The sequence below is a fragment of the Lontra canadensis genome, unplaced genomic scaffold (genome assembly GCF_010015895.1).
Source record: "Lontra canadensis isolate GAN:19392208 unplaced genomic scaffold, GSC_riverotter_1.0 scaffold2, whole genome shotgun sequence".
Taxonomy (NCBI): Eukaryota; Metazoa; Chordata; class Mammalia; order Carnivora; family Mustelidae; genus Lontra; species Lontra canadensis.
Genome location: NW_022630996.1, coordinates 21,156,222 through 21,175,664, shown reverse-complemented (window position 1 = coordinate 21,175,664; position 19,443 = coordinate 21,156,222). Strand labels below are relative to the sequence as shown.

The 19,443-nt window shown below is 39.5% G+C and overlaps 1 protein-coding gene across 21 annotated transcripts in view; it reads right to left on the bottom strand.

Annotated features, from left to right (window-relative positions):
• The window catches only part of CADPS2 (calcium dependent secretion activator 2), a 530,843-nt gene that overhangs the window by 81,178 nt on the left and 430,222 nt on the right, over positions 1-19,443 (bottom strand). For 13 of the 21 annotated variants that reach the window (XM_032870302.1, XM_032870364.1, XM_032870304.1 and 10 more), the window contains 2 exons: positions 7,109-7,212; positions 5,465-5,473 (listed from right to left, as the gene is read on the bottom strand). In XM_032870302.1, coding sequence (XP_032726193.1) covers positions 5,465-5,473; positions 7,109-7,212 — 113 coding nt within the window. The remainder of the gene's footprint in view (positions 1-5,464; positions 5,474-7,108; positions 7,213-19,443) is intronic. The other 8 variants (XM_032870313.1, XM_032870294.1, XM_032870382.1 and 5 more) reach the window with 1 other exon arrangement.

Sequence of the window (19,443 nt, the reverse complement as noted above, 5' to 3'; positions counted from 1 at the left end):
CAACATTTACTTTCAAGAACTTTCTAAGAGATACATGGTTGTAAAACTTCCACTTAATTTCTTCAAAGGTAAATTACATTAAAACCACATGATAGTCAAACCACAAAACAAAATGGATTATAAAATATCAACAAACTGGGTATTTTCTTTTTTTCTTTTTAAAAATATTTTATTTCTTTATTTGATAGAAACAAAGTGAAAGTTCAAGTAGGGGTAGGGGCAGAGGGAGAAACCCTGCTGAGCGTGGAGCATGATGCAGGGCTAGACGTGGGGCTGGACTCCGGGCTCGAGCCCAGGACCCTGGAATCATGACTCGAGTCGAAGTCAGATACTTAACCAATTGGACCATCTTGTTGCCCCATCACATTGGGTATTTTCTTAAAAACTTGTATCACAAGAATAATGTTCAACATATTAATAAAAAAGTCACCATGTGATGAATTAATGGATGGCAAATATAAGAAAACAATGCCTACTAGGAAGAATACAGATATTAGATTTAGGGACACTCAATGCCGGGCTCAAGGTTTAGGACTTCGACTTTGGGGCTACAAATATATAAATGTGCAAAACTGTTAGAAATGGTATGTGCTATGTCATGAGCTATTGTGCTTTCAAAATATTATCTTTGAATCCTTTTAAACTGTCTACTAAAATGGGTATATGACAAGTAATACAAAAGTAAACAAACAAAACAGTATAATTCCATTACATAGGTCTCTTGTTTTTTAGAGCTATAGCAGTGACTGACCTGACCCTCTAGGTCAAGCAGGTTAGAAATTCTAGTAAAAATGCAGCAGGAGGCACCTGTGGGGCTCAGTTTGTAAGTGTCTGACTCTTGACTTTGGCTCAGATCATGATCTCAGGGTTGTCAGACTGAGTCCCATGTTGGACTCCATGCTGACCGTGGAGCCTGCTTAAGGTTCTCTCTCATTCTCCCTCTGCCTCTCCCTGCTTGAGCTCTCTCTTAAAAAAAAAAAAAAATGCAGTACTGCAAAGACAGTTTAAAGTCTCACCTCTAGCTCATCAATGCTTTTTCAAAAGACTAAAATTAAGAAAATAGGGGTTTCTGGGTGGCTCAGTTGGTTAGGCAACTGCCTTCGGCTCAGATCATGATCCTGGAGTCCTAGGATTGAATCCTGCATCGGGCTCCCTGCTCAGCGGGGAGTCTGTTTCTCCTTCTGACCCTTTCCCCTCTCATGGTTTCTCCCATTCTCTCTCTCTCTCTCTCTCTCAAATAAATAAATAAAATCTAAAAATAAAATAAAATAAAATTAAGAAAATAACAATCATGCTAGGTTAGGATTGTTTCAAGATTTGGAAAAATTTCCATAGCTCTTTTTTTTTTTCCCATAGCTCTTCTTAAAGTGAACTTGGAAGACAAAGCCACAAGGGCAGAATGAAATAAAATGGAATAGAATTTTCTTTAAAAAAAAAAGTAGCTTCAGGATAGCAAGATTTTGCCATCAACTCAAAATTTTCATCATGTTTTGCAGAAGTATACATCTGTGTGTAAAACTGTATTCCTGACAAATGTCAGCTGTTCTGTGATGAAAGCTTATCGTTCTCCTAGAGGTGAGAGGAGAAAGCTTTCAGCAATCACAGTCTTTGAAAAGGAAAAGCAAGGGTCACAGTCTGCTGCCTTGAGAACACAGGGTAGATTCTACACCTATCCCCTCATCTTTTTTCTGCCATCCTGCTGGGGGGCAGTCCTCTCCCCCCGAACTATCAGTAAGAGAAGAGGCTGTGTGATATCCTCCCTCGAGGACCACTTCATGGGAGTTGGTAGAGGGTCCAGAGCACCAGGATCTCCACCAGGGAGGAGGAAGCCAGAAATGCATCCAGCTGTGGTGCACTAACCAAGTCATGATCATCTGGGTAAAAGTCACCCTGGCTCTAATGCTAAGCCACTAATTAGTATAAATGAGATGGCAGAGGCAACGTTTAATTTGATTAAGAGGAAGATACAAAACAAAACTTGATGAAAAGTCTTTAGCCAAATCATTTCTATCAAAGTTCTAACAATAAAAATCTTATACAGTGAAAACAATATACGTGGCCAGGAGACAATACTTTAAAGCTGTGCTTGTTTTCTGAATGTTATTGGAAACAGTGGCAGCTAAGAAGGCACCCGAAACCTGGCAGTGAGTATGGAGCTTCTGCATTTAGTGGGGAGACTTGAATGCTCCTGGGCAAATCAGTTCCCTGGGTGGATTTGTATTTCCTCATCTGCAAACTGGCAATAATAATACTTGTCTGAATATCCCCTCGCATCGTAATGAAAATTCTATGAATATGAAAATCTCCTGATCTACAAAAGTAAAAAACTAATCACTATCAGTAATTACAGAAATGACCTGAAATCCATACAGATCTTATAATGTGAGTTGAGATATTTTACATGCCAAGTATTGTTCTAAAGGCTCTTTATATGTTACATTATTAACCCTCTAAATAACCCTTCCAGAAAGGTAGATGGCATAATTATCCTTAATTTGCTGGGCAGCAAACTCAGGGAGCTTAAACGACTTGCCCAAAGTCAAATAGTTGGTAGATGACAGAACAATAATTTGAATCCAGGTCAGCTGGAGTGCAAAGATCAAGCTCTTACATATGCAGACTCTTCTTCATTAACTATATATAGCACATTACCTGTCTGTCCATCTGTATCTCTATCACATTTTGCAGCTCAGACCACTGGTAATGTCCTGTTTTGTTTTTTTTTTTTCTTCCTGCAAGAACATCTATTAATATCTTATTTCTTTATATCTTTTCTAATTTCTCTGAGGGCAGAGGCTTTTCATTACTTTTACACTCACCATATAGTTAAAATTTATAATTTACAACCATAAAAAAGAAAATGGCTGCCTAAATGAGGAAACCTGTGAATCTGATTTTGGGATGCTGTATGTGCTCATTTTTCCCCAAGAAAAGATCAGTTTGCAATCCTGTATTTTGTAGACGATCCTGAAAGCTCAGGAGATAGTCCAGTGTCTTGAATAACCTCTAGCCCTAACACACACACACACACACACACACACACACACACACACATTCCAGGCAATGTAACACTGATGGGCCACATTCTAGAAACATGTAAGCTCTTCTGAGGAGCCAGGAGAATAGACTAGAAGGTGACAGCTAAACCACTGTCAGGCCAACCATCAGTTTTTTACAACTTTTTCAACTCAACAAAATCGCTCCCTAGTTGGGTTCATACATGAATATAGATATTGAAGTAACCGAGTGTGATGATAAACAGAAAATATCTTAAAGCATAAGTCAGGGTAAAATACCACTCTTATTGTTATATATTATTATACATACTATATACATAGTATTAAAAATACTAAATAATTAACAAACATTTTTGGTGGGATATTCATACCCAAGGAGTTTCATCTGAGAGTTATGGCGGCAAATGCAATTCTGCCTCTCTAACTCTCCCATCTAAAACCACTTTCTGGTCTTCATCTTCCGTGATGAGGGACATTAATTGGACCAGAGGCTAACCTAACCCTAAACCTAAAACCACCCTAAAAAAATGCTGGTTTATCTCACTGGAGATCTACCTGGCTATCCACATATAAATACTATGTAATTAACAGTAATTCAATTGTTGAGATTACTGAGGTTTAGTTAGTAGTAGGTAGTAAATAGACCTTATTCATGAACAAATAACCAGACTTTAAGATGTTCCTTAGACGTGCATGCTCGTGAGAAAAGCAAGGTCACAGAGAAGCAAAACACATGGGAAAAAATATCAAATAGCCCTTCTCTTCGTGTTAGAATCCAACCAGAAACATAACCTGGTTCAGATGCTGATGTTTATGTGCATAATGGTGTGTGTCCACACTGAACTCCTTTCCTGCCCTGCCTCTGTCGCTGGAGGGTCTGGGGCACAGGCAGCTGAAGCGCGAGGTGAATCAGCTACGCGCACTGAACCGGTGACGCAAATACCAAACTGCTGACCAACGTCGTTTTTGCTTCAGTATCACTGACACAGTGGACAATAGTACATTTAGACTATTTTAGGGACCTAAGTCAAGACTCTGCTGTCATAATAACCAACAAAGCGGCAACTTGAGCTGTGCTTGTATTGATCTTACTGACCTCCTGATCTTTTCAGGACTCCATCCCCGCTAGGCAGGGTCCTAGGACACACCAGCCAGCAAGGAAAGGAAGAGAATGAATGGAAAGGGACATCTCCAGGCTTGCACCATAATCATCCGCTCTGCATTTACATGCCTGCTATGATGCCCGGTATGAAACTTGGCAACAGATCCAGGGTCAGACAACCCCTGCGCCTTTCTACTGAATGAGAAATAACAATGTGGTTCTCCGCAAAGCGTCCAGGTCTGGAGTCCCATCACTAACCACCTGTGCACATGGGGCAACTTGCTCAACCTTTCTGGGTCAGTTTTCTTATCAGTCCAATGGTGTATGTGGAAACAGGGTGCTGGTGAGAGCCCAAGGCTTTCTCATCAGCATCTGGGACCTCCCGCCATCATCAAATGGAGAGACCTTTGGATGGACGGTATACAGATCTGTTTGCCTAAATTCCTGGTCAGGCACAGTCTAGTCACTGGAATGTGGAGACAACCTTAAAGATCTTCTGGAAAGGATCTTAAGTGATCTTTTTAAAGAGAAAACAAGTCAGAAAAAAGCCTGAGAGAAGAGGTTAAGAGGCCATCCGAGAGAAGGGAGGACTGTCTTTTAAGCCAGTCACTGTCAAAAAATGTGAAGGACACAAAGACTGCTTGACTGGGAAATTGCTGAAAGATCCAAACAACCTCTTAGTCCCGAAAGTAAACTGCCCATGGTAGAATGAAAGTAAAAGAAGCCCAAGCAGGAGTCAAAGGGAGGGCTCTGTGAGGCAGACGTGCTGACCTCCACCAAGGGAGCCGAGCCCGGTGCTCTCTCACGGAGTAAAGAGACCCCAGCTTGAACATCCAGCAGAATAAAGATCAGTGCAGAGTTCAGTCTCCTAATTCACTCTGGAAATGACTTTAAAATCAGACCAATTCACTCCTCAGTATTATTTGGAAAAGTTGGATCTTCTGGTTAAAAAAAAAAAAAGGCAGGGAACTTGGCTGGCTTAGTCAGTAGAGCATGTGACCCTTGATCTTGGGGGTTATAAGTTTGAGCCCCATGTTGGGTATAGAGATTACTTAAAAAATAAAATAAAAATCTTAAAAAAAAAGAAAAAAGAAAATGACAAAAAAAAAAAGAGAGAAAACTGCATTATCCAAATCCTTTCAGCGGGCCTTAATTATGCATGCAATTATTAATAATACACAATTACCAAAACACAACAATTGTAAGCCCATTCCAAGAAATAGTCTTTAATTGGAAGGAGAACTAGGTTGGTTTTAAAATCAACTATTGTCAAAGTGAGTTCTATCTTACCTTCACTAAAAAAGTTATTCCATGCTAGAAAAATAGTGGGAACAGTTTTACTCACCTCTCTTCCCTGATGGTTTCCAAGAATTTGGAAGCATTGGGGGATGGAAAATGCCATAGTATTACTAAGCATTTTTAAAAGAAGTCATTATAACAGTTCTATAGTTATAGTAGAATATTTATGAGTTATGATTATCTCTGTTCAGTAAAGTCAACAATAATTTTGTAGATTAGGAAATATTATTTATATTTTAATTGTGTTTGGATACATTATCTTTAACAAGCATGTAGTCATTGCATGGAATAGACAACATTTAATAATTATATTTAAAAACAGGAAAGTAATTATTTTCCTTATGAGGGCAGGAAAATTAAGTAGTGTTACTGTGAATTGTATGGGAATATTAGATGTACCTGTTTAGGTGAATTAGACTGCAATTGAATATCCAATCAGAAATAGTTTTTAATTCAAAAGGTCTAATACTCTGATGATAATGGCTTTTAATAGAAGACAAAGACAACACATACATATATTTTATCACACAATCATTCTCATTGCAACATAGCAGTAGTACCAGCCCAGAAACTATCCTCATGGGGATTCATTTCAAATTATTGAAGCAGCTGTTTCTTCAGTTTAAAATACAATATCCATAACAAGTTCACACATGACAGATGCAAGGTAAAAACTACATTCCATAGTGTGAGCTAAAAGCAGATGTTCTGAATGATCATATTTATAACCAGATACAATAAATCTTAGTAACCTATAGTAAGGTTTCATGAATATTCTTTTTTTAAGAATTTGCTTAAAATGTACTTCCTATAGTTTCTTATATTTTTGAGAACTTGGCTTCATTACATATAAATATTGTATAAATTCTTAAGTATCTGGGCTTTAAAATTTTTTTTTGCCCATTTCATGTGCTTCTTCAGGAATAAGAGCACTGTTAGAACAGTGAAATTTGTTATATTTACTTAATTCCATATATTTTCCCCACCCAATCTGTTTCAATTTTAGTATACATGCTGCCAAAGTGAGCACTCCCCACCCAATTCAAATTGCTGAAAAAAAAATTTTTTTTTTTTGTTTTGTTTAAATAAACTCATGACTATTAGAAAGAGCTTTGGAAAGACTATAAGAAAGACTTTTAAGTCTTAGAACAAGCAGTTGGCCTGGGGCAATACTACTCTACAGAGGGAATGTTGACATCTAATGAAAACTTCAGAAAACTATAAACAATAAAAGCTTAGTGAAAATTTAAAGGAAAGTCTGATGGTAAGAATAAAAGACTAGTTCTCAGTCATACAGTTATGGAGTCTTCTATTTGATTTTGTTATAGCGGATCACTACTTTTCCTTTTGCACGCTGATGAATTTACATCTCCAAACTAAAGCAATCATGGCATCAAGAGATGGGGTTTGTGCTCTAGCTTTGCTTCTTACTACTGGCACATCTTTGGCAGATCCCATAAGCTCTCCCATGTGCTGGACTGTTGTCAGGAATAGATGACAAATCATATACACAAACAGCCCCTTCGTAACATATAGGAATTTTGTATCAGGGAAATGCACACATGGTCTCAGTTTTCTACAGGTAGATGGCCACACGTATATCAAATCTATGGGCAGGCCACTCCCTCAGTGCTGTTCCCACTATGGCAAAGCATTATTTGAAGCTTTATATGACAGAGCAAGTCATCACCTCTGCATGATGCTCTTCATTCTGTTGTAAGACTTCTATGCAGAGCTCTGCTAGATGAAGAACCTCTTCCAGCTTTCTAGCAGGAGGTGCCTGGTTCATGGTCTCTATGTTAAAAAGAAATCATAATAATGTGACCTTGACAATAAAGAGCCAAACATATTCCACTTTACAATGAGGAGACCAAGGGGTTGAAATAGAATAGAAAGCGTATTTTTGAGAAATAAGAGATGCAAAATACACAAATAGATACATTATTTAAAACAAACAAACAAACAAACAAACAGTTCACCAGATTGCAGAAAATATTTCACCCACAAAGCAATCCCAGGAACTGCAAGTGCTGCGACATTTAATATATAAGAACGAACAGGTGCATCTGCACATCAGATGCTCAACTTCTGCAACAAACAAGTTATAATTCTCCTCAAGGTCAAAAACACAAAGAGAGTAGATACCACAGTCTTTTCCTTCTCTCTGTATTGTGTTACCAATACAATACCATTCTTACCAGATGAGTCATTCCTGACAGCAAAAACCATGGTTTTCTTTTTGTTGTTGTTGTTGTTGCTACTTAAATTCTCAGCCTGAAATGTCTATATAGTTTATGTTGATTAAATTCAAGAACTATAAAGTCACCTAAAGTAGTCTGACAACCTTCGATGAGCTGATTTCCTCCCCTCCTCCCCTATCCACCTTTATGTCACCCTGTCCCCTCCTCTATCTGCAGAGGGCTGGGGAGGCATTCTTTAAAGCTGAAGGTTCTTTCGGCATCGAGGCAAACTGGTATGAAAAGGCCAGGCCACAGATTAACTACAGCTACCCTAAATTCAGCAACAGAGAAGGAAAAGCAGTTGATTTTAGAGATACAAGAAACTGGCAGAAATTAGAGGTGCCCTATGTAATGAAACCATTTCAAAACTGAATGTGAAGAACACTGTTTCCAATAAAGACACGAAAGAGAAACACTGTCTTACATTCATGGACACTCTCTTTGTCCCAGGAAGGAGGTTGTAAGGAAGAGAAGTAAAATTTTCAGAAAAAGAGCTTTTGCTGTGGAATCTAAGGAGTTTTGTTTTTTGGCAATGCACCTTTTCCTTTAACTTCTTTCTAAAACTTCAGCCTTAAATTTGGAGGATGCTCTTCCATTTGATCGTTTCCAAGGGGTATACAATGATGCCGTGAAACATTGCTTATGGCTGGTGCTTGTTCATTAAACATTCACTGTAAGTTTACTATAGGTCACAGTGTGATAAACATGGGGGTTTCCACCCCCCAACCCTGCATTCATCCTCCTAAACCTCCCTACAGGATGGAAAACCACTGTTTGTCTGCGACAGGGATCAAGAGCAGAAAACCAGTCTGCCAAACACCACGTAATGGAGTGTGCCTACAATGTTCTTAACTGTGAGAAGTAGGAGGAGGTATAAGCCATGTCCCTGATCTTAAACAACTCAGACTCCAACAATCACTATTGAAAGGATCCTTAGACATCAACTACCCAATCTTCCATCTGTTTCATGATCACTTCGACATCCTCAAAAGAGGGTGAAGTCAAGGAGGCTCATGACTTTGCAAGACAGTCTACTCCACTTGGGGGCAGCTCTACTTACTAAAGTCTGGTGAGAAAGACAAGATCCTTAAGAAGAGTTTGGAAACAATGTAGAGCAAAAATGGCAGTAATGTAGGAGAGGTGAAAATGGCTGAGAGCAGGTGGGTTTGGGGAGAGGAATCAGCAGGAAGGTAAGTAGGATCTGAACCAGGTCCTAAAGGAATAACAAATGACCTGGGTAAGTAGAGGATGGGTTTTCAGAAATGATTGTGTGACAGAGATGCGGTGCATTTCAGAGGAAGGTGATGATGATGATTACAAATGTTACCACTTACTGAGAGCCAATGAATGTGTCAGGTATAGCACCAGGCACTTCCCATGCATCATCACACTAAATTCCCCAATAGCTCTAAGTTGTTTGGTTATAGGTCCATGTAACTTGTAGATAAGGAAACAAGCTTGGAGAGGTCAAGTGCAACAGCTAGCAAGTGGAGTAGGTGAGACCTGAGCTTAATGTGGGCTCTTACCATCTCTGCCTTGCCCTTGGCTGGCTGGAGTACAAACGTGCTGGCGAACAATGGGTGATGAGCCCCAGGTCAGACTATGGCAGGCTTTCAGTGAGGTGATAAGTACACTGTATAACTATGTCCTGTGTATAACTGAAAGTAAGTGTTTCCTTGCAAGGCTTCAAACTAAATTAATTTCAGGAAAATGCATCTGTGGTTGTGTAGAAAAAAAAAGGATTGGTGAGGTTGTACAACCCAGGTCAGGTCTAGTAAAACAGAGAACTATGGGAAGATGATAGCGGAAACAGAATAGGAAGGTGCAAGGATGCACTGAAGAAAGAATTTGCAAGCCCTTGTGAATAACTAGAAATTGCAGGCTACAGAGGAGAATGACCCCGAGGTTCAGAGACTGTGGCTCAGGAAGTGAGGGCGCATGGTTGATGAAGCTAGGGAATGGGTCTTCAGTGGGACATTCCATATATTTTAGGACTAATTTCCATATATGTATAAATTATTCTAAACTAAAAAGTAAACATTGCAAAATCTGCACACACACAGGGAGTTAAGATATTTGGATTCTGTACCTATGAAACTCCTACTTATCACCAAAGATACAACTTGAATGTTACATTAAATGTGGGACCTTTTCAAAGTTTGTGGCTTGAATGAGTTGCTCCTTTCTCTGAGCTTCCCTCTTACGCACTTATGAGCCTGTTTACTCCACAATGTCCAAATCAAAGTCAGAGACTGGGTCTCGTTATCTTGTGCTTTCAATACCACAGGTACCTAATGAATGTTTACTGACAATACAAGAACACTTTTTTTTTTAAAGAAAAACCCTGTTAAAAGTAAAATCAATAACCAAATTATTTCAAGTAACTGTGTGTGAGACGGCAAATAGCTCTTCTGTCACTAACACACCAACGGCGGACTAGTCAGCAAGTCCACCAATAACGTGCAGCGGCAGTCCGAGAACGATGCTCAAAAAACTGATGGGCACTGAGTTCTTAAAGGATTTGAGAAAGACTTCTTTGTAAAAGAGTTCTTGAAATCATTTTTAATTCTAGAGAGCATGCCACTTCTATGCCTTAATTTTTCCCTCTTGAGATGGAAAGTGGTGAATTACATTGAGAACTCGGAGCCCAAGGGATTTAAGGATTAGGAATATGTTTTAGGGTATGTCCTTCAAATTATATGCTAATTTCTGTGTAGAGAGGCATTTGGAGGCGAGAAGGATTGGAACTTTCAGGTTTTCAAAGTGGTCCATAAGCCAAACAAACGCTAAGAGTCCACTGAACCGTATAATTTCTACACTTCTTCTAGATAGTGAATTCTATGCCTCCTATAAATACAAGTGTTGGGCTTTCTTGACATTGTATTATATTGTTTAAACATAGTCCTATGTTTATTTTACATCATGTTTCATAAGCAATAGAAAGGCAACAATCTTCATTTTTATCACAAAAGTACTTATTTTTCCTACCTATTTCAGTACATTATTTACTGAATCCTTACAACCATTCTTCCAGTTAGATAATCATGGCCCCCATTTCCAGATTAGGAAAAAGAGTTCTTGGGAGAGGTTAAAGAACGTGTCCAAGGTCATACAGGGCACAAGCTGAGAGAGAATTAAAATCTTTCCTCTGATGCCAGGTAAGCAGCAATAAGACAAAGACTTGAAATCTTTTTCACTTTCAGCTCTCCGAATAACACACACACACACTAAACCGCTTGTATATATTCAACAGAAAATTCTGAAATGGCTGACCGTTTGAAGAGTTTATAAAGTCACCATATCCTTAGCCACAAGTATGCAATAATGGAGACTAATCACAGAAACAACCTGAAAACTTATTTCTGTGTAAGTGTGAATATGTCAAAACCAGCTTTTACATTTGACACTAGCTTAAGTAAAGCTCTCAGAGGACCCTGTGTTCTACTGAAACTTAAAAACAGTCTAAAACGTTTTATTTTTCCTAGACTAAATTTATTGAGAGGAGCAGAACTTTGTACTTAAACATAATGGCCACTCTAATCCTTTAAATAAATAGCATTTTTATCAAGTACACTGTGTACGCCATCTCTGGCTGTCACTCATTCGACTATCGCCAAGAAGTTTAATGCGTTCTGTAGTCAGAACTCTATTAGACAGCAAGGTTATCAACAGCCCTTTTAAAAATCTGAACACTGAATATTTGAGAATTCCTCCTTAAAATATTCACTTTCACTTTCTGTAACATTTTTACAGTGTTACAGATATCTCTATATTCTACAAACTTCACACCAAGTTGCTGATTATTGTAATACATTTCAAATAATAACAGTTACAGTCAACATGCCCAGAGTAGTGAGGCTTCTTCATGACTTTCAATGCATTGCTCTTAGGTATGTTTCTTCATTTGGGAACACTTTTACTTTTTTATAATAACACTCCCCGGCTGCTCAGAGCAATTTCTTTTAATTATACCTCTGTACATTTAAGAAGAGGTCTCACTGGAGAAAAGGTAGGGATGTGTGGAGATGTAAGAAGAAAGCTTGGCTGTTCTACTCTGGTAGGTTTTAATTCTGTTCTCCCATTGCATACTTCCAGCACATTCTCCCCAGTTGCCTCCCTTCCAGCCACTTCCTGTCAAAATCCCCAGTGGTGGATACACAGTAATGCTCAGAGTGAAGGTTGTGAGGGGACCTGGAGAAAAGACCAATAAGATCATTTCAGTCCTTTTTTCCCCCCCATATGGATATGGAAAAATTTATAGGGTACTTGACCTTAACTCTTACAATCTCATATCTATACTTGCAACTAAACAAAACACTGAATTTAAAAATAATAAAAAAAAAGTTTGAAAATTCCAATGGGGGGGGAAGAATTCAAGATGGTGGATTGAAGGACCATGGCAATAACGCCATCATAATACTTCTCTCCCTTGCATCTAGGTCATAACCAGCTAGAGTGCATCAAAAAGTAATTCCTATATATGCACTAAGATTTCTTGCTTGGTTCTTTAATATCCCGATTTTGTGACACTGAATTTGATTCAATAAACATTTATTGCCTGGAAGGTATTGTACTAACAACTGAGGGGATACAATGATGAACAAAGTAATATTTCTGCCTCCAAGAATTTCTGTATCTTTCTCCCTAACCAGATTATAAGGTAGAAGATAGATGCATACTATCTGTTTTTGTTAAGTATGAGGAAGTCCTGCTATAAAGCTCTGATAGAGACTGAATTAAATGCACTCAATATGCAAGAACAGCATTATTATTGAGCATGAAATAGGATCAAAGATAAGTCAATAGGAAGGCTTTAAATTGCTCATGGACAACATGGGGATCTTTAGAAAGAAATGCTGCTTCTTTTAATGGGTATGTGTTTGAGATCGAAATCTTAGATCAGAGAAAGCTAGCAGCAGTCTAACACTGAAGGTTCCCACCTTTCTATTCCTTCTGTCTGAAGAAAAAAAAAAAAAAAGAAAGAAAGAAAAGAAACACACTCACTCTTTTGCTTCTCCCATCCTCTAACGAACATCAATCAGATGGATGAGGAGAAAGCCCTGACACTCAGGACACTGAGGTGAGAAACTTGTAAGACTTAGGGAGGAACTGTAGGGGTAACTGTGGGTCCTGAGGGAAAAAAAAGAAAAAGAGGAAAGGCAAACATGAACACTTTGTAGGGAAAGGAGATGAAGGACCACAGCTTGGAAGGAGTAGGGAGATCAGCAACATGGAAGCATTCACCTGGGACACACAGTGGGACCCAAGCAGTAAGGTTTCGCCTTACTGGGTATAAAAGATCAAGAAAGTTGGGCCAAGGGTATGACATCTCATTTCTTCTACCTGGAACCCCGAAGGTCATCCAGAGGCAAGGATGATCAGCATCCACTCCATGGACTGCTGGTTTGAAAGCTTATCTACCTTCAGACCTGGCTGAACAATGGTAGAATGGATCCCTCCATTTCCTTGTGCTGTCTCCCTTCACCAAAGCAGGTACTGATTGCTTCCTCCTTTCTCGCCTTACAGAAATATAAGGCACCACCACATTTCTGTCTCTCTCCCTCACACACACACACACTGCACACTGCTATGGGCGTGTAAAGGATGTGTTCCTATTAGATCAGAAAAGGTTCCATCTGAGCTACTGCTCCATGTTACATGTCTTCTTCCACTTATAAAGCCCTTTAGACCAGTCTAGCTGGTTCAGGGAATTTCTACTGGCCCCTGATTCTGTGCTAATTTTAACCTTTATTTCTGTTGGTGTCAATGTTCTCCCCCTTTGCAGGATCCAGACTGATGACTCAACTGGAAAGTCTAAACTTTCATTGAGGTGTTTCTCTGACCCATCGTCTGGCTATTGAGGTGTTTCTCTGACCCATCGTCTGGCTATAGCCACAGCAACCTGTGGTGACACAGCACCAGAGGCCAGCCCCACCAGGCCCCGGAGGGTCCCAGTCCTGGCCAGATCTCAGTGCTCATGGGACTTCTCATCCTGAAAGGGAGAGGAGGGTAGGAGATCAAATACTTTCTTTCCCATTAAGCAAAACCACCTCTCCAAGCCTGCCTGCCACTTTCCAGACTTATGACAACCTGATTCTGGGGGCTCTCCTTTGACTTAGTCACCTAGAAGGAACAGGATGTAATTTGCTAAGAAGGTTGCCTCAGGATCTAGGGGAGAAGTGGTTTCTAAAACTAAACTCCATTTCCCCAACTCTTCAGGGCCAACCTGACTCCAACTTGCCCAATATCCGACTCCGCAAGACTTGATACTGTCAATTAATGCAAGAGAATAACCTCACATTGACCCTGGTCTGAAAGCAACCTAAATGCGAGTGTAGCTCTCTGAGTGCTGGAATATATATTCCTTTAATCAATGGACGGAATATATATAATTCCCAATAGACTTATCGTTCTCAACTCCAGCAGGCACCAGCACCTCCTGGAAAGCTTGTTAAAGCACAGATTGCCTGGCATCACTCTCAGAGTTTCAGATCAGGAGCTCTTGTTTGGGACCCAAGAATTCACCTTTCTAACAAGTTCCAGGGAAACGACAATGATGCTTGTCTCGGGTATGCACTTTGAGAACTACTAGTGTTTATGGAAAAAGAACTTACATACAAAGGCGACCTGTTGAAACTTCAGGTTACTTCCTCCTTTCCTTGAAATCAAGCTACATCATTGTATAAACTTCATTTTAGGAGAAAAAGGTGACTTTTTCCTGTAGAATCTGAACACATTTTACTTTTCTATAATGTTATTCCAGACAGGATAGTATCCATATTTGAACAATTCTATGTGAATGAAAATATCTAGATGTCACGGCCCCCTTACAATGGTTTAAGATCTGTGAGAATACTAATACCACACATGTTTGGAAACAAATAGGTCTGTGGTCTGCTAATTCCTAGTACCCCTTTGGGACCAGCTCATTGAATGATCCTGTCATTGAAAACAAAGTTCCAGTTAATACCCCTTTGGAATTAACCAGGCTTATGATGTAGTACTTTGGAATAATTGTCCTGTGGTGATGGTCACATTATCTACTTTACCTGGATTATCTTGCCCACCAATAAATTCATATTTAAGCAAATGGTCAACTGTGGAACAAAGGAGAATTGGCCACTGGGGTATACAGGCCAATAGCAGCCAGATTGGACCCAAATGGAATAATCTGCAGAAGCCAAGAACAAGGGAGATCCAGGAGTGATGATGGGCCATAAAAAGCCAGATATATACATGAGGTAGATGTCAGTGATGTTTTGTGAGACTTTCTTCAGGAGGAATATGGAGACACAATCTTCTCTTAAGATCTTAAAATAAGGAATGTTGCTGATGGAATTAGAGAAACATCAGTAGGCTTTAATACGTAGTTTAATAGTTGTCACAGGCTTTTATGTGATTTTATGAGTGGAGAAACACAGACAGCTTGGTTTGAGTTTCATTAAAGTTGTCCTTTTAACTCCTGCGACCCTGGCTCTCAAGTTTGTGAAGCAGGAAGATCCAAGATTTCACAGGAAAAAAAAATCATTATAGTGTTGCTGGCTGCAAGGACTATGAAGGCTTGGAAGAGAAGAAAACTCTCTCCAGTGGATATTTAGCTAGCTCTGGTTGGCTCCAGCTGGAATATATGCCGCAGGATTCTAATGAGAGCATAAAAATTTTCCACTGGCAATTCTACCTGCTAATTGTATAACAGGGGTTTTCCCAAAGACTGGTCTTTAGCCATGATATATATCGATATAACCTATATATCATTCGTTTATAAATACACACACACACACACCTCACACTGATACATATTTGGCAGTTGAAACTGACAAATGGTCTCCTTGATATTACTGTTATATATTACTTGATATTACTTGTTATTACTTGATATTACTGTTCTTTATACATACATTGTATATTTCCTCTCAATATAATTCTGATTCAGGAATTGAACACCCTCAATCACTTCAGTTATAGTGACTGCCAGGCCAATACTAAATTATAATATAATTAAGGTCTATAGCATCTTAAATTTCATGCCTAGTTCTTCTTGTCTTCGAACTACATTTACTTAAAACAGCCTTTCCATGGCCATTTGTTATATTCATGCATCAAAGAAGTATCATCACACCTCCACAGGCCCATTCTCCACCTGCCTCTTAAACTCTCTTTCATTCTCAAAGAGAAGTTCTGCCATAAACAATGGGAGTCAGGCAAGGCAGGATCCCATGAGGTGGTGGGAATGAAGGTGTGAGGACATAGGCAATAGGAGGGTGAAAGGGACTACAGAGGCTATCCAGCCGGGGGACAAGCTGAAGGAGAAAGAAAGAAAAATAATAGAAAGATACACTTTGAAAGGATTTGTAACCTTGGGAGCTAAGAAATGAGTTCAAGATCTTGCTGTCTATATGTACCTCTGTTTCCTTTGACATGGAAGAAAGATGTGTTAGGGCAGCCAAGTGATGTGTTAGGAGTGATTTTTTAAAAAAATTTTAAATTAAAAAAAAAGATTTTATTTATTTGATAGAGAGAGATCACAAGTAGGCAGAGAGGCAGGCAGAGAGAGAGGGTGAAGCAGGCTCCCTGCTGAGCAGAGAGCCTGATGTGGGGCTCGATCCCAGGACCCTGGTACCATAACCTGAGCTGAAGGCAGAGGCTTAACCCACTGAGCCACCCAGGCATCCCAGTAGTGATATTTGATGCGTAGATTTGGACAATGTCTCCCAGTTGGACATGTGTAAAGACCAGGTGTAGAGAGGAGGGTTGGGCTTAGTGATATCTTGAATATTTCTACAGTTTTAACATCCTGGGTTTGCTGGCTACTATGAACATATGTGTAACCAACATACCGCAGGGATATTTTACAGGTTCATTTTTCCGAAATTAAAAAAAAAAAATCTGACATTACAAACACTGATCAGGCCTTTTCCTTTAGTTCTTGAAGCTATATGGCCACTTAGTTATGGGCCCATAAGTAATGAACTCTCATCTGTCCAGGCTGAGTCCTTTCAAACTCTGTGGAGAATAAAGAGGCAAAATCTGTCAGTTTGCATTACTCCGGTTTTGTCCAATTGGAAAAGACTTTTGAATACATCTGAAGTACTCAGACTAACAAGGTGCTGCACGAGCCACACTGGTCTAGGTCACTTGGTTTACCTGCCGACACACGTTAGTAAATAAATGAAAAGGTCACCAACCAGTTGGTTTCAAACTCTGGATATGGGGGATGATAAATTCTATCAAATTGCTCATGAAAGAAAGAAAACTTGCCATGTCAAGACTGCATTTATCTGTGCATCGCATTCCATATACAAGTAAAACACACACACACACCACAAATATATGACACATTGTCAAGTGAGCGGAGTAAACTGACATCCTTTCTGAGACCTTTTAGAGAACAGGTGTTGAACGCTTGTAATGAGATTTCTATGCATCTTCAGAGGAAAGAGACAAGATTGTAGCAAGAGCCATTCAGAGTGTGACAGATCATGGCTGAGGGAATAATTCCCAGTCAGGGGCACGACAAAGGAGACATTACATAAATGCTTTGTTTTCTCAGGAGGTGCTTATGTTCTCGCTAAGAATTCCTACAGAAGACAAATATTCACTGAAGAAAAGATTTGGAAGAATAGATTTTTTCCATATCCTGGGGAATCTGGGATATATTCAATTAACTAACTCCTGATGCACTCTTTTGTGTGGTTACCTTATATGATTTTACGAATCTTTTCCTCTTGCAACTGTCAATCGATAGGATTCATAGAGCTTTCAAGGCATCACTTCAGAGGGGGCTAAGAATTTTTTTTTCAAGCAGAGATGGTTAGCTGACAATTCTATGTAGAAAATGAAGTAACTAAAATGGAACATGTTATGTTTTATAAGAAAGTTAAAGCAATTTTGCTTCAACTCAAATAGGTATCAGATAAGCTTTGAAAATTAGCATGGAAAATGAAAAGGTAAAAACATTAGTTGGGGATAGTCACCATAAAAAGAAATATTAAATCCATAGTGGTTGACATTTACTTCATTACACTGAAGTTTCTGATCACTCTCGAGACCATGTTTTTGTCAGAGAATGATTTAGTTTTTTTCCACGTAGAAGTCCTTTTAAAAAAAAAGATATTTAGGGGCACGTGGGTGGCTCAGTGGGTTAAAGCCTCTGCCTTCACCTGGGGTCATGATCCCAGGTTCCTGGGATAGAGCCCCGCATGGGGCTCTCTGCTCAGCGGGGAGCCTGCCTCCCCCTTTCTCTGCCTGCCTCTCTGCCTACTTGTGATCTCTGTTAAATAAATAAAATCTTAAAAAAAAAAAAAGATAAAAAAAGATCTTTAGGGAGAGAGCATGTGCACATGCACGTGCAGTGGGGAAGGGCAGAGGGAGAGGCAGAGGGAGACAGAGTCTCAAGCCTACTCCCATCTCAGTGCTGAGCCCCCAGCAGGGCTCCCTCCCAGGCCCGGTATCATAGCCTAGGCCAAAACCAAAGTCAGGCTCTTAACCCACTGCACCACCCAGGCGCCCCAGTAAGCCCTTCTTTCTAACTTCATCTCTGAAACAGCCCATCCTTTCCCCCAATGACTTATGTTCCCACTTTATCATGGATGAAACATAGCAGGCTTTTCCCATTTGTACAGGAGTCTATGTTTTTCTTCACAGGCTTTGGTGAAGGTTTTGTAATTTTAGTGTCAGGACAAGGCAAGTCTTCAACCTTTTTCCCTTAAAGTTGACTTATTCAATATCCTCTATTCTTCCATTTAAATTTGTCATGTTCTTAAAAAACAACAAAAAAAACCCCCTCTGGAATTCTGATGCGACACTGCAGTGAATTAATTTGGGAGTGAGCTTATATATTAGCCTATCAAGTCATCCCTCTTAGGGCATGAACCATCTTCTACTGATTTTTTTTTTTTTTTTAAGATTTCAGAGAGAGAGAGAGAGAGAGAGAGAGAAAGAGATATAGCATGTGTGAGTAGGGATGGAGGGGAGAGAGCAGGGACAAGGGAGAGAGAATCTTAAGCAGGGTCCACACTGAGCACAGAGCCCTGACCAAGGGCTCGATCTCATGATCCTGAAGTCAGGACCTGAGCTGAAAGCAAGAGTTGGATGCTTAACCTACTAGACCACCTAGGCGCCCCGTCTTGTATCTACCTAGATTGCTCTCTATAACCTTTGATTTTCAAATGTTTCTTTAGAGATCTAGGAAATTTTACATGCTTTTGGCAAACTCAATTCCTGGATGCCTTGTAGTTTGGTTACTGTAAAAGACACTTTTTGTTTATATTTTTTAGCTAGTTGATTTATGGTGTGGAGCAGTGGTTCTCTGACTGTGGTCCATGGACTAGTGGGGATCCTCAGGACTTTTCAGAGATCCGTGAGGTCAAAATTATTTTCATAATACTGAGATTGTTTTTGTCTTTTTGGCTCTGTTGATATTTACAGTGATGGTACAAAAGCAACAGCAGATAAAATGACTTATGTCAGCATGAACCAAGGCCACGGTGCTAAATTCTACTCATTGCTGAGTTCTTTACCCCCACGCACACCAGAAAAAAGCCAGTTTTCTATACGAAAGTCCTTGATAAAACAGTAAAACAAGCTTTGTTGAATCTCTGTCCTTGAGTATACATTTTTAAATAACTGACAAAATGAAAACTTTGCACAAAGCACAACTACATACTGAAATGTAATGATTGTCTAAAGGAAAAGTGCATCATTGTTTGAGTCAGGGGGGCACTGTTCTTTTCAGAGAACCATTTCTAGTTGAAAAGACTACTGATGGACAAAGTATGCTTATTTA